Source organism: Schistocerca piceifrons, chromosome 5 (assembly GCF_021461385.2).
Source record: "Schistocerca piceifrons isolate TAMUIC-IGC-003096 chromosome 5, iqSchPice1.1, whole genome shotgun sequence".
NCBI lineage: Eukaryota > Metazoa > Arthropoda > Insecta > Orthoptera > Acrididae > Schistocerca > Schistocerca piceifrons.
Window position 1 is genome coordinate 499,324,369 of NC_060142.1, and position 16,678 is coordinate 499,341,046.

The 16,678-nt window shown below is 39.5% G+C and overlaps 1 protein-coding gene across 1 annotated transcript in view; it reads left to right on the forward strand.

The window, feature by feature from the left end:
• The window catches only part of LOC124799303 (ran-binding protein 9), a 226,517-nt gene that overhangs the window by 199,968 nt on the left and 9,871 nt on the right, over positions 1–16,678 (forward strand). The window contains exon 7 of the mRNA XM_047262890.1: positions 13,829–14,004. Within this exon, the coding sequence (XP_047118846.1) occupies positions 13,829–14,004 (176 nt within the window). The remainder of the gene's footprint in view (positions 1–13,828; positions 14,005–16,678) is intronic.

Below are 16,678 nucleotides of genomic sequence, written 5' to 3' on the forward strand. Positions count from 1 at the left end.
GTGGTGGGAGGGTGCATGGGACAGGTCTTACACTGGGGGCGGTTACAAGGGTAGGGAAGGTGGTTTGGGGATTTCATAGGGATGAACCAAGAGGTTATGAAGGTTAGGTGGATGGCGGAAAGACACTCTTGGTGGAGTGGGGAGGATTTCATGAAGGATGGATCTCATTTCAGGGCAGGATTTGAGGAAGTCGTATCCCTGCTGGAGAGCCACATTCAGAGTCTGATTCAGTCCCGGAAAGTATCCTGTCACAAGTGGGGCACTTTTGGGGTTATTATGTGGGAGGTTCTGGGTTTGAGGGGATGAGGAAGTGGCTCTAGCTATTTGCTTCTGTACCAGGTCGGGAGGGTAGTTGCGGGATGCAAAAACTATTTTCATGTTATTGGTGTAATGGTTCAGGGATTCAGGACTGGAGCAGATTCGTTTGCCACGAAGACCTAGGCTGTAGGGAAGCGACGGTTTGATATGGAATGGGTGGCAGCTGTCAAAATGGGGGTACTGTTGCTTGTTGGTGGGTTTGATGTGGACAGATGCGTAAAACTGCCAATTGGGCAGATGGAGGTCAACGTTGAGGAAAGTGGCATGGGATTTGGAGTTGGACCAGATGAATCTGATGGAACCAAAGGAGTTGAGGTTGGAGAGGAAATTCTGGAGTTCTTCTTCACTGTGAGTCCAGATCATGAAGATGTCATCAATAAATCTGTACCAAACTTTGGGTTGGCAGGCTTGGATAACCAAGAAGGCTTCCTCTGAGCGACCCATAAATAGGTTGGCATACGAGGAGGCCATCCTGGTACCCATGGCTGTTCCTTTGGTATGTCTGGCCTTCAAAAGTGAAGTAGTTGTGGGTTAGGATGAGGCTGGCTAAAAGCAATGAGAAAAGAGGTTTTAGGTAGGGTAGCAGGTGATCGGCGTGAAAGGAAGTGCTCCATCGCAGCGAGGCCCTGGACGTGCGGGATATTTGTGTATAAGGAAGTGGCATCAATGGTTACAAGAATGGTTTCCAGGGGTAACATATTGGGTAAGGATTCCAGGTGTTCAAGAAAGTGGTTGGTGTCTTTGATGAAGGATGGGAGGCTGCATGTAATGGGTTGAAGGTGTTGATCTACGTAGCCAGAGATACGTTCTGTGGGGGCTTGGTAACCAGCTACAGTAGGGCGGCCGGGATGATTGGGTTTGTGAATTTTAGGAAGTAGGTAGAAGAAGGGGTGCGCGGTGTCGGTGGGGTCAGGAGGTTGATGGAGTCAGGTGAAAAGTTTTGTAGGGGGCCTAAGGTTCTGAGGATTCCTTGAAGCTCCGCCTGGACATCAGGAATGGGATTACCTTGGCAAACTTTGTATGTGGTGTTGTCTGAAAGCTGACGCAGTCCCTCAGCCACATACTCCCAACGATCAAGTACCACAGTCGTGGAACCCTTGTCAGCCGGAAGAATGACGATGGATTGGTCAGGTTTCAGATCACGGATAGCCTGGGCTTCAGCTGTGGTGATGTTGGGAGTAGGATTAAGGTTTTTCAAGGAGGATTGAGAGGCAAGACTGGAAGTGAGAAATTCCTGGAAGGTTTGGAGAGGGTGATTTTGAGGAAGAGGAGGTGGGTCCTGCTGTGATGGAGGACGGAACTGTTCCAGGCAGGGTTCAATTTGGATAGTGTCTTGGGGAGTTGGATCATTAGGAGTAGGATTAGGATTATTTTTCTTCATGGCAAAGTGATATTTCCAGCAGAGAGTACGAGTGTAGGACAGTAAATCTTTGACGAGGGCTGTTTGGTTGAATCTGGGAATAGGGCTGAAGGTGAGGTCTTTAGATGGACAGAGGTTTTGGATTCGGAGAGAGGTTTGGAGGAAAGGTTAACTACTGAACTGGGGTGTTGTGGTTCCAGATTGTGTTGATTAGAATTTTGAGGTTTTGGGGGGAGTGGAGCTGGAAGTGGGAGATTGAGTAGATGGGAGAGACTGGGTCTGTGTGCAGTGAGAGGAGGTTGAGGTTTGTTGGAAAGGTTGTGGAGGGTGAGTGAGTTGCCTTTCCAGAGGTGGGAGACCAGGAGATCGGATAGTTTTTTGAGGTGGAGGGTGGCATGCTGTTCTGATTTGCAGTTGGCCTGTAGGAGGATGCTCTGAACAGCCGGTGTGGATGTGGGAGAGGAAAGATTGAGGACTTTTATTAGGGATAGGAGTTGACGGGTGTGTTCATTGGCTGAGTTGATGTGTAGGTGAATGATTAGGCGGGTGAGGGCTATGGATTGTTCAGTTTGGAACTGGTATATGGACTGATGGAAAGAAGAGTTACAGCCAAAGATGGAAACTTTAAGTGTGAGGCCTGTCAGACAAGCCTGAGTAAATAAAATATGGGAGTGTAATTTGGCTAGGGCGAAGGCATGTTAGCGGAGGGAATGTAAATAAATTGTTGTGGGGATATTGTGAGGGTGACGTGGTATCTCCAACATATGATTCAGATGTGTGTTTCTGCTCTTCGGATGCAATAGTTCTTAAAGTTTTCAGGTCAAGTTTTGTAGTAGCTATGTGCATGTGGTATGCATGTGGAGTACGTTGAAGTATTGTCCAGGGTCAGTTCATGTAACAGATCTTGTCCGTTTATGCTGTATTGACAACACCCTTATCTCATTGTCATTTGATAATAAACTCTGAACTGAGAAGCTGATAGTGGATTTATGTATTGATTCTGAGATTATCTGCACCTAGGTTTGTACAACTACATTTATTGAAGACACAAAAGCAAATGGCATTATCATTCTGCATTATCACATTGGTGTAAAATATTTTTCTCCTGCTGTTCTACAAGCTTTCTGAGTCATGTACCAAAAAGAAAATCTAGTGATAATGGACATAATTGGTGAAGTACAGCTGGTGTGATGGGAACATCTATCTTGTGAGGCTTCTTTTGCTAATCTAGACTTACTAAAGCAGACAGCATGAGATATTAAATTTTTGTTGGGCAATTTGTGAGTTCCACCCAACATTTCTGTAAGCTGCTACCAGACAACTTGTTGGAGCTCCACACACAATCTGTTGTCACTTTATTTTCATAACCATTACTCTGAGTCTTGTAACAGTCCAGGATAAATATATGTTTGTATCATTTTTTACCAAGGACTGAACATCAGGAATGTCGTAGTCATTATAAATGAGCAACTGCATTCCAGTTTTTCAAGCCCATGTTTTTCACAGCATAGCAAATGCTACACATTAAGTGTCTCTCTCACTCCTGTTGACCGCTCTGTTTCTTTTCGAAGATAAAGAACAGGAATTTTTTGAAGCATTTACTGTAAGCAATGTGTACTGTAAACATTTATCAAATGATAACAATTCATTGCTGATATTTTAGGACCTGTTCAGTACCTGCTGTCTATAAAAATAGTTCTCACAAAAACCATGTCATTCATATTGTAGTCACTTTGTTCAGTTTTCATTATTCTGGCAAATTTTATATTTTAGCAAAAAAGTATTTCTGCAGTGGATTGTTCACTACAATGAAACTTCCTGCAGATTAACCTATTCTGACCCACTAGCTACAATTGTGTACATTAATTTTTACTGTCTCTTAGCTGCAACAGAAATATTTTTTCTTAGTTGAAACCTCGTACTTATGTTTGTGAATGTTCAGTCTTTTCCTCGTGCACAAATGCTGCCACGTGTTGTGCATCACTATAAAAATATCAACAAATGACTGTAGGAGTGTGCAGCACCATGTGACCGACAGAATACACGTAAGTGATTGATTAGTTTTATTCTACTGTATAATTGAATGTTGTTGTTGTTATTTTGCATTATAAATTGGTGACTGATCAGTTTATTTATTAAAACAGTAAATATTTTGAAATTAATTACTTCAGTTCATAGGAAGAACCTGTGTTTTTCAGTGTGTACAATTGTAACCATGAGGTCTTGAGCACAATATGTTACTCAACCTTTTTGTGTTTACTTGATATGTAGAGCCTGTTGTAACTATTTATTTCTTATTCAAGCAATTTCTATGAGCTTTGATTGAGATTGCTTCAAAACAGACAGGACTGTTGTATTACTAGTAATGGTTATAATGTATTACAGTTCAGAAAATTGGCAGAGCCTTCTAGGTCCAATTATTAACAACATGGATAGGCCTACTGTATATTGTTATACATAGAAAAATACTACTAGTAGAATTAATATTTGTGATTTTTTAAAATTTTTAAGTTGTCTTCATAATGTCAAACAAAAAAAAAGTATTTCGGAAAAGAGAGATGCAGGTACCATTTTAGAGAGGCTTATGAATGGGAAGGTGTCAGATTTTGATTTGTTATAAGGTGAAAAGTTGCATCCTGATTAGGATCCTCGTGTTATCATCATCATGAGAAAAACAATTTAATAATATCAATCTGTACTGGTAAAAAGTAGTGTTACACCATTATGTAATTATGTATATCATGAGGCTAAAATTGACGTGTCTCCTGTACAGCATGATCAGATGATCTGTGAATGTATGTTATGAGATGAATAAAATACAAAAACAAAGATGAAGACAAGTACTTCAAAAGAAAAGAGTGAGAGTGGGGGTTGACAAAATAAACAGGACAGAAACCAATGACCAGATATTGCTAAATATGAAAGTGATAGGCATAATGAAAATGACAACAAACTATAGTGAGAGTCATGAGAGTGATCAAGTTGCCAACAAAGAAATTAGTTATACAAAACAGGTTTTATTAGAAAGAAAGGACATAAAGTGGTGTTCCTCAAAACATTGTATATACTTCATATAATTATGAGAACTCTAAAATTTCCTGTAGTTTGAAAGTATTGGGACATGATGTTACAAATGTCCAACATTCTTCCATCCCATTTACAGTGCAGCTCTCTGTGAAAACAGAATGTAAGGGCCAAGGCAACTCATTGCATTGTCAGAATGTTCATGTTGTGTGGCAATGGAGGACAAAGATTATATTATTCTTAATCATAGAGCATCAACTCAACTTCAGGAATCCTTATTAGAGGCATTTGGGCAAGGACCAACAGTTTTTTACAGTTAGAACAGAGAATAAAAATAGAGAAGAGGTGTAAACTATATTTTGATGTTTTTTATTTTCTTCATACAAGCTTTTCCAAGCACTGAAACAAGAAAACATTTATGCTGCTGTAATTCTCAGTCAACAGTTTTGCTTATCCTCCTCTAATGCTGATTAAGGAGGCACTGAAAAAGAAAAGAGGATTTTTAGAAGGAATGTGCAGCCCAGATGAGATAACACTGGTAAAGTAGTTTGACAACAAAACAGTTGTTCTAGGTTCAAATTTTATTGGGAAAGAAGAAACTAACAATGCTGAACGTGAGAAAAAGAAATAAAATAAATATGTTACTATCGGTTGATCAGAGATTGTAAAACATTATAAACATAATTTATGAAACATTTTATTGTTGAATTGAAACACAGTGAATTTTACATCTATTGTGTGTGTATTGGAGTCACATTTAGCTGCATTATGTAAGGAAAGATTTTTTTGTCTATAATGATTTGAGAGCACACACACACACACACACACACACACACACACACACAATTACAATGTTGAATACTATGAAACCCCTATTTTATGTTTTCATTCAGTCCAGACTTAAAAAACATAAAACTGAGAAATATTCAGAGAAAAACACACTTACTTGGCCATATGATTCAAAATCTTAATCCTCTCCAATATATTGTAAAAAATCTGTATAAGTGAAGGAAATTAACTATACACTACCGTGTTTATCCAACAATTTGTGGTAATGAATTTCATCAGTGTGTAACAATAAGTAAAAACTAATCAAAAAATTGAAATTGATATCTGGGTACAAGGTAATCGAGCTATTTTACAGTAAGCGATGACCATAAATTATATGTAAAAACACGCATTTTTGAGAAATCTTTCCTTTGTGTTCATCCAGAAAAAAGCAAAATTTGATGAACATACTGAATTCAAACAAAAATATTACACCAGCTAAGTGGTTAAACCATGAGCATAAATGCAGACATCTACTTAATGACAAAATTTGCCACCATTGCTGTTATTGTTTGATGCTTTTCTTATGAGGTACACTTTAGATGCTTGCCACATCAAAGTGTTATTTTAGGCTTGATGAGAGAAACAGAGACGTGAGAAAGTGGGTTTACTTCCCCTGTGTACATTACAAGCTTATTAGAAGTTGGCTCAGTGAATTTTTGTATACTGTGTAAAATGTAAAATTTGAAAGAAAGCTCGGGCACTACAGTTTCACCTCATACCCTGTATCACTGCTGCCAATCTCTTACAATCTACAGTGTGTGGTGCGAAATATATATGTCGGTAGCCTGTGTAGTTTTTACAGCTGTATTGTGTCAGATTTGAATACAAAAATCTTTCAAATGTGCTGTTGCAAAACCCTTTTTATATTCCCATGTGACATTTGTGCCATAGCACATCTGCATGAAAAGTATATTTTCAGCACTTCACAAAATGGTTTTACCCCGACCTATACTCCCATCATTGAAGAGCCACTCCCCCTTCCATAGGTCCAGCAGGCAATCTCATTTTACATGTGTTAGTGCGGTGTGGTGGGTGCGCTGGCTATTGTGTGACTTAACAAGTCACCAGCCAATAAAAGGTTGATGATTGATAGTGGTGCTGAATACAGTATGTCTGCAAAAAAAAAAAAAAAAAAAAAAAAAAAAAGAGAGAGAGAGACCTATAAACTTCACAAGAAAAGGTGGCAGCTGGACCCCTTTGTCGCATATTGGCTTGGTCCGGAACAATTGACATCAATTTTTGTTTTTGTTTTTTTCCAATTGCTGTTGCAACCTAGCAGTAGTTGTATCATAGTTGTATGGTGAAGCTAAACATTGCAAGTTGTGTTGGCAACACTGATCATGGGTCACATCACCATTCCCTCTCTTACGTCTCCACTCTCCGGAACAGCTTAAAATATTCACTCAACTCTGCCACCACCCATGGGGCAAACCATCTGTCTTTCATGCCCCTTACAACTCATTCAGTCACATCAAATATCAATAGGAAGAAAATGGGACGAAGTCAAGCGAGACATTGAGTAAGAACTTAGAATCAAGGTAAGCCTTACTAGGAAGAAATGTAAAATTGGGGAATATTTAACACTGACCTTATGGGTTTTTCACAAGGGTTACGAATTTATGGTGTAGAAGCGTGAAAAATGTAAAATTGAAGTTGCACTGTACTTATTTTTAAACTGATATGCATCTGGCCATATTGTAACTACTTGACTTATTATTGTTTAACTACTGTTGCTGCTTTTGTGCATCTTGACTTTAAAATTGCAAAATGTGGGAAGAGAGATTTTTTTCTTACTACAGTTAAGAAGCTAGTTCTGATGGACCACTCGAACTTCATTCCGCAAATGTTATGCATCTGTTGGCTTGGTGTCAAGTCAAAATCATCTAATTATCCCACTGCTTCTCAGATATAGCCAAATATGTTTACATATCACAAAAAAAATAGAACAGAAGGTGTATCTAGTCCCACTTGGGCACTTTTCCTTCAGCCATTGCCACCTAATTATAAAAATCTGCCAATATGAAATTTTTCTATTTTCTACCTACTGTATTTACCTGAGTGTGAGACACCCCTGAATATAAGACTACCCCTTTTTTTAAAAATATTCTGACTAATCAAAGTTACAAACTGTTTTATTAATATAAAGTATATGCCTGAAATGTTAGCATTATGTCTAATCTAAACTTACACCATGTCGATTACCTACCTTTTATAATACAGGGAGAAATAATATAAACAGAAGAAACTGTTTAATTAATTTTTATCTTCACTAGCTTTTTTGCTTCCTAAGCCTATCATCTGGGGTATCACTACAATTGTGAAATTTATGTCTTTGTTGTCACAAATATTTGGCTGTTCTTTCTGAATACATTGGGATTCCTGATGTTGTGGTTATAGGAGGGCCTGAGAACACAGCTGCCTTCCCCTCCCCCCCCCCCTCCCCCCCCCCTCCCCCCCCAAATACATTTCGGATTTCACTTCTATACTGTCGTGAGAATGTTACAATGTTTCTGGCTTCCAGACATAACGTCTGCCTGCTGCTGTCTCATTGGCTGTATAGAACAGCAGCTGATATGTCTCCTTTGGTCAGAATTGACAACATTGCTGAAGGGAACATGTTAAGTACACCACTGACACCTAACTCGACTTTCACCACCTTCTGCAGAAATATCTACTATTGCTGTGTATTTGTCCAGCTTTAAAGTTGCCCCTCCAGCTCTTGTGTACTGCTGTGCCTCAGCATCTGTTAAACACAGACTGCAATATGTGCTAGAGTGCAGATCATGAATAACAGCACCAAATAATACATAAAGAAAAGGCTACAATCACAGTTCAGTTCAATCTTGAATCAGGCGTGGTGGCACAATGGTTAGCACATGGAACTCGCATTCGAGAGGACGATGGTTCAAACCATCCTAATTTAGGTTTCCCGTGGTTTCCCTAAATCGATTCAGGCAAATGCCGGGATGGTTCCTTTGAAAGGGCATGGCCAACTTCCTTCCCCGTACTTCCCTAATCCGATGGGACCAATGACCTTGCTGTTTGGTCCCCTCCCTTAAGCCAACCAATCAGTCAGTCAATCCAGTTCTCAAACTTTCGCTCGTCCCCCAATCTACTGACATTTGTTAGAACTATTGCCATGATCGATTGTGCTGCTGTAATTTATTCTCATCATAATAGTTGCAGTTAGTATAAAACGATCTATTTCATTTGTTAGTCATTACACTGAAGAGCCTAAGAAACTGCTACACCTGCCTGATACCGTGTAGGGCCCCCACGAGCATGCAGAAGTGCTGCAACACAACATGGCTTGAACTCAACTAATGTCTGAAACAGTGCTGGAGGGAAATAACACCAGGAATCCTGCAGGACTGTCCATAAATCCGTAAGAGTACAGAGTACTGAACAGTATGTTTCAAGGTATCCCAGGTATGCTCAATAATGTTCATGTCGGGGGGGGGGGGGGGGGGGGTTGTGGCCAGTGTAAGTGTTTAAAGAGAGAAGAGTGTTTCTGGAGCCACGCTGTAGTAGCAATTCTGTAATGCACAATGGACATGAATGGATGCAGGTGATCAGATAGGGTGCTTACATATGTGTCACCCATCAGTCGTATCTAGACATATCAGGGGTCCCCTCCAACTGCACGTGCCCCACACCATTACAGAGCATCCACCAACTTGAACAGTCCCCTGCTGATGTGCAGGGTCCATGGATTCATGAGGTGACAGGCCCAGGCAAGGCATAAAGCTTTATGTCATGTAGTTATCAAGGGTACACGAATGGGCCTTTGGCTCCAAAAGCCCATATCAATGATGTTTCGTTGAATGGTTCTTGAGCTGATGCTTGTTGATGGCCCAGCACTGAAATCTACAGCAATTTGCAGATGGGTTGCACTTCTGTCACATTGAATGATTGTTTTCAGTCCTGTTCTTGCAGGATCTTTATCCGGCATCAGCCATGTCAGAGATGTTGATGTTTTACTGGATTCCTGATATTCAGTGTACACTCGTGAAATGATCATATGGGAAAATCCCCACTTCGTCGTTACCTGGGAGATGCTGTGTCACATCGCTCATGTGCCGATTATGAGACCACATGCAAACTCTCTTAAATCTTAATAATGGGCAATTGTAGCAACAGTAATCAATCTAACAACTGTGCCAGTTGCTTGGTGTTTTACATAGGCATTGCTGACCGCAGCACGTATTCTGTCTGTTTACATTTCTCGGTATTTGAATACGCATGCCTATACCAGTTTCTTCGGCACTTCAGTGGAATTTTTCTTCTTGTTTCATTTGAATGTCACCATCATGTTCTAAAACTGATTAAATCAGGTAATGTTTTTACCCGGTATTCTAATACTTAAACAGTGACCAAATTTTGCATTTGTAATCCACTTAGTAAATCATTAAAATTTCTCATAACCAAATAAAATATTGACCTGGGTTGAGAATCAAGTAATGTTCTTTGAAGGACAACTTTTTGCTTTTGAATGCTGCTGTTGTTTTTCTAGTTGTTGTCATTGTTGTGGTCTTCAGTCCAAAAACTGGTTAGATGCAGCTCTCCATGCTACTCCTTGCTGTGCAAGCCTTTTCATCTCTGAGTAACTGCTGCGACCTACATCCTTCTGAATCTGCGTACTGTATTCATGTCAGCCTCCCTCTACAACTTTCAACCCCCAAGTTTCCCTCCAGTGCTAAATTGGTGATCCTGTGATGCCTCAGAATGTTTCCTACCAACCAGTCCCTTCTTGTCAGGTTGTGCCATGAATTTCCCTTCTCCCCATTTCTATTCAGCACCACCTTGTTAGTTACGTGATCTACCCATGTGATCTCCAGCATTCTTCTGTAGCACCACATTTCAAAAACTTCGATTCTATTCTTGTCTAAACTGTTTGTTGTCCATGTTTCAATTCCATACATGGCTACACTCTGTAGAAATAGTTTCAGGAAGCACTTTCTGACACTTAAATCTATACTTGGTTTTAACAAATTTCTCTTCCGAGACAATTTTATTGCCATTACGAATCTACATTTTATATCCTCCCTACTTCAACCATCAACAGTTATTTTGCTTCGCAAATAGTAAGGTTCGTCTGATATTGTGTGTGTGTCTCATTTCCTAACCTAATTTCCTCAGCATCACCTGATCTAATTCAACTACCTTCCATTATCCTCATTTTGCTTGTGTTTTTGTTCGTCTTATATCCTCGTTTCACTGTTCATTCCATTCTACTGCTCTTCCAAGTCCTTTGCTGTATCTGACAGAATTACAATGTCATCAGCAAACCTCAAAAGTTTTTATTTCTTCACCATGGATTTTAATTCGTACTCCAGATTTTTCTTTTGTTTTCTTTACTGATTAATCAATATACAGGTTGAATAACATCGGGTATAGGTTACAGCTGTTTCTCACTCCCTTCTCAACCACTGCTTCTCTTTCATGCCCCTCGACTCTGCCATCTGGTTTCTGTACAAATTGTAAACAACCTTTCGCTCCCTGTATTTTACCCCTGCCTCCTTCAGAATTTTAAAGAGAATATTCCAGTCAACATTATCAAAAGCTTTCTCTAAGTCGACAAATGCTATAAACGTAGGTTTGCATTTCCTTAGCCTATCTTCTATGAGAAGTTGTAGGGTCAGTAATGCCTCCCGTGTTCGTACATTCTCTTGAATCCAGACTGATCTTCCTCGAGGTCTGCTTCTAGCGGTTTTTCCATTCTTCTTCTGTAAAGAAGTTGTATTAGTACTTTGCAACCATGAATTATGAAACTGATAGTTTGTTAATTTTCACATCTGTCAGCACCTGCTTTCTTTGGAATTGGAATCATTATATGCTTCTTTGAGTCTCAGGGTATTTCGCCTGTCTCATACATCTCCCTCACCAGATCGAAGAGTTTTGTCATGGCTGGCTCTCCCAAGGCTATCAGTTGCTCTAATGGAATGTTGTGTACTCCTGGGGCCTTGTTTCGACTTGGTTCTTTCAGTGCTCTCCCAAATTCTTCATGCAGTATCTTATCTCCCTTTTCATCTACATCTCTGTCCTCTTACATTTCCATAATATAGCCCTCAACTACAGTTCCCATGTATACACTTTCTATATGATCCTTCCACCTTTCTGCTTTCTCTTCTTTGCTTAGGACTGGTTTTCCATGTGAGCTCTTGATATTCATACAGGTGGTTCTTTTTTTCTCCAAAGGTCTCTTTAATTTTCCTGTAGGCAGCATATGTATTATCCCTAGTGACATGTTTCTACATCCTTACATTTGTTCTCTAGCCATTCCTGCTTAGTCATTTTGCGCATCCTGTCAATCTCATTTTTTAGACATTTGTACTTCCTTTCGCCTGCTTCATTTATTGCATTTTTATATTTTCTCCTTTCGTTGATTACATTCAATATTTCTATACTGTTAACCAAGGATTTCTACTAGCCCTTGTCTTTTTACCTATTTGACCATTCCTTTCCCCTGTTATTGTCAATTGTTCCCTAATGCTCCCTCTGCAACTCTCTACTATGTCTGGTTCTTTCAGTTTATCCAGGTCCCATCTCCTTAAAATACTGCCTTTTTGCATTTTCTTCAGTTTTAATCTACAGTTCATAACCAATAGATTGTGGTCAGAGTCCACATCTGCCCTTGGAAATTTGTTACAATTTGACCAATCCATTTCCCTTTTTTAAATTTTCTAACCCACGTGCCTGATTAAGGAATCTGACATTCCATGCTCTGATCCATCAAATGCCAGTTTTTCATTCTCCTGATAACGACATCCTCCTGAGTAGTACCTGCCAAGAGATCCAATTGGGGGGACTGTTTTCTCTCTGGAATATTTGACCCAAGAGGATGCCATCATTTAACCATACAGTAGAGCTGCATGCCCTTGGGAAAAATTACGGCTGCTTTCAGCGATTCACAGTACCAGCAAAGCAAGGCTGTTTTGGTTGATATTATAAGACCAGATCAGTCAGTCATCCAGACTGCTGCCCAGCAACTACTGGGCTGCTGCCCCTCTACAGGGACCACACATTTGTCTGGCCTCTCAACAAATACCCCTCCATTGTGGTTGCACCTACAGTACGGCTATCTGTATCACTGAGGCACGCAAGCTTCTCCACCAGTGGCAAGGTCCATGGCTCATAGGGGGGCTTTCGAATGTTACCTTCACTTAAGAAGCAGCATTACTTTTTGTATAAGGTACCCATACATGTGTGCGAACTTTCATTACAAACCTGTTTAAATACAAGAGTGTATAGAACGATAGAACATAATGTTATGTCCCCTTGTGCATCACAAAATTGTCAAATTTTAATCAGAGCAATAGATTGTTGTGGAGGCTAGTTCATAGTTTGTTATATATTCCTTGCACTAGTGCCACAAGTCAAATGCCATGTGATTGTTTGAGCAAGGTTGATACTGTATTGAGCGCTTCAGCGTATCAGAAATCATGAGGCTGTTCAAGTGTGAGTATCGTTTGCCCGACCTAATCTTGGAACTCTTCAAAATAAAGCTGCACATAATCTCAATATAGCCAAAGCTTCAACTCTAAATGTAAGATAATCTGTACATCAATCTATTAAACAATGTAAAAATGTTGACCTTGGCAGCAGTAATTTAATGTGAGAGTATAAGATGACCTTGTATTTTTCAATTAACAATTTTGGTAAAAACATAAAAAATCTGTGCAAGTGCAAAGTAAACAATAAAATATAGACGAAACGTCTCTTTTGTAAATGAGAGGGTGAGAATGTTTATTGTTCAGTTTGTGGTGCAAAATTTCGCATTGTGACTCATAACTGATAACTATCTATTGGTGAAAACAGTTACAGGTGTGGAGAAGCTACTATGATAAACAACCAATGAATTGCATGATTGAATGCTTTCAAACTAAAATCAGTTACTACAAATGTAATTGTATAATTTACTATAGAACAAGTAACTAACAATATTAAAGAAGCACAATTTTGTTCAGTAATTATCAGTTCTCCCAGACATTTAGATTCCAGTCCAGTTACTTAACTTGTTGTTCGCCCACATTGAAGGTATCATAGGTTGTACGATGATATTATGCCACCATCTTGAGCCCAAAACTTCTAACATTTGTTCTGGTAATGAGAGCCGTATGCTCAATAATGTTTGTAATCTCCAAATAGATTATAAATATCTCTGTAAGACTGAAAATAAATCAGGTTCTGAATTTTAATCACTTGCCCTGGATATATTTGTACAATGTTTTGAAAAAGTCTCAATTTTGCTTAAAAGTAACATAAGAATTCTGTCGACTTGTTTCAATTTCACAGAAGTGGATGTTCCTGTTAACACTGTACAGCCAGTCAGCAGTAGTAGGAGACAACTATGTGGTGGTAGCAAACCAGCTGTTGAACGGATGCTGGAATTTGGACGAGAACTGTACAACATGAGTCTGCATCTTCGGCAAGAGCAAGGCCGTAGTGAGGCCAACAAGAAGATGTTACAAGTAAGTTAATAGGCTAATCTTCAAATTATTTATGTCGGAAATGGGTTCCAAATCAGGATTGAAGCAAGAAATATTTCCTAGGTTGTTTGTGGAATTTCGGGCTACATTTTCTGTTCTAGGAAAAAAAAAGAGAGGAACAAGTTACATACATATGTATTAAAACTTCATACTTTTACATTTTTGAGAGACCACATTTTGTGACCCCAATTTGGTGAACAACAATGTGATGCATTTCATTCATATGAAAATGTTCAGTGTATATCTTGAGTATTGTATTTGACTTTGTTGAAAACAACTGCCCAACAGCAGTTTACCATAGTTATGTTTTAAATTGTGGTATCTTCTCGTGTTACTAGGTGAGTGACATTTCAAAAACTTTCCCACTCATCATCTTCAGGCAAAGCATTGGTGGATGCATGTCCAGTTCATTCCTTTATAGCCACAGGACTACAGACTCCTCTGCTGAGTGCCATATGGGAAGGTCAGTTATTTGTTTCCAGAAGAAATGTCAGAGCATTCTGAACATGTTTTTGCTAATGCTGCACACCATGTGGAGCTCAATTGGAAAATGCAATCCCTGTTGATAAGACTGTTGTGTGCTCTTATTTACACTGCCTCTTTGATGACCAAATCTCAAAACCCACTGGTGCGACACAACACAACACCTCCATCTGTTCAAAAACAAATGTGTCATTCATTGATGCCGTGTTTTGCTGTAGCAGACTTGTCAGGTAGGCCAAGGCAAAACAGTCTCCACATGCTCTGAACAGCACTGCAAGATGCACCTTTGTATCTGGCCTATGTACTGCCTTCCACATGCGTAACTGATGCAGTAGGAACCAGGTGCTTATAACCCTAGTTAATTTTTGACTGACCCAAGCGTATTCTTGATTTTAACCATTGAGCAAAAAATGGCTTTTATGTTGTGCTTCTCCATTATCCTGACCATCATGGCTGTGAGTGACCCTGCATACAGAAGGCATTCCCAAGTGCTTGGTTTCTTCTTCTGGATCGTTTTCTTTCTTCTTCGTGCTTGGTGGGAGAAACATTTTGTGGACAAGCCGTAACTCAGCATGTGGATTTTTCTTGTTGTGTGTGGATCGTATTCTTTGTGTTTGGATTGAGAGTATAGATCCGAGTTGAACTGCATGGTAACAGCTGTTGGTGTTTAGGTACGGGTCCATGTGCATCTTATTCTTGTAGAAGGAATGCCTTAGCATGCCCATCAGGCTTCTCCTTCATGAGATTGTGTAGTAACGGTAGGCATCTGTTTTCTTCCGCCTTCGTAGTAACCTGACATTGTTGTATGTGATTTTTTTTTTTTCAGAATTTATGTGACACGTCCCTCTGGATCATACAAATCTATGATCACTCACACTGCCCTCTTTGCATGCATGCAATATCTTCTGTTTGTACTGTTTAATATGAATCCCACACACTTGAGCAATTGTCTAGGATGGGGCCACGGGTATTCTGTGAAGCAATCTCCTTTATAAAATAATTGTATTTCCCCAGTATCCAGCGGACACATGATTTACCTATAACTGAACCTATGTGCTTATTCCTATTTAATATCCTCACAAACCATTATACACAGTTATTTGTAGCAATTGACTGACTGCAGTGATATTGTAGACCTACAGTTTTCTGTTTTTGTGTTTTGTAACATGGATATTTCAAACAGACTGCCAATCTTAAAGCCACTTAAGAGTTGTACCGGGTTCTGACTGGACATTTGTTCAGCTTTGCAGGTAGTATGTCTTTATAGATGACTGTGCCATCTGAAAATGTCTGAGGCTACTAATAATATTGTCAGCCAGGTTATTAATATTCAACATGAACAGTTATGGTCCTAATTCACTTTCCCGGGACATACGTGATGCTACCTCTTCACCAATTGATGCTGTTCATTCAAGGTAAGGTGCTGCTTCGCCCTAACAAGAAATCCTCAACCCAGTCATAAAGTCCATTTGATTTCCAATGTGACCATTCTTTTATTAATAAACAGTGTAGTGATATCGAGTCAAATGCTTTTTGCAAGTTAAAGAACACTGTAGCCCTAATTTCCTTCATCCATGGTTTTCAGTGAGAAAATAATGAACCGGATTTCAGGAGAGTGAGGTTTTGATATCCATGCTGGCAGGTGTGGAGGAGGTTATTTTATTTGCATACCTCATTATGTTGGAGCTCAGAATACATACACTCTAAGACAAAACAAATGATGCACCACAAAGGAATTATGTGAATGGATCAAAATCAGTAGATGTGACGTACATGCATAGACAAACAAATGATTACAATTTCAGAAAAATAGGATAGTTGTTTAAGAGAAAGAGCTTTACAAATTAACCAAGTCAGTAATGTGTTGGTCCACCTCTGGCCCTTATGCAAGCAATTATTTGTCTTGGCATGATTGATCTAGTTGTTGGATATCCTCCTGAGAGATATGGTGTCAAAAATCTGCCCAATTCACATATTATATCATCAAAATCCCAAGCTGGTTGCAGTGCCCTGCCCATAGTGCTCCAGATGCTCTCAGTTGGGGGTAGATCTGGCAATCTTGCTGGTCAAAGTAGGGTGCAGTATCTTGCTGAAAAGTAAGCCAAGGATGGCTTGTCATGAAGGGCAACAAAATGGGTCATAGAATATTGTCCATGAAGAGCTGTGCTGTAAG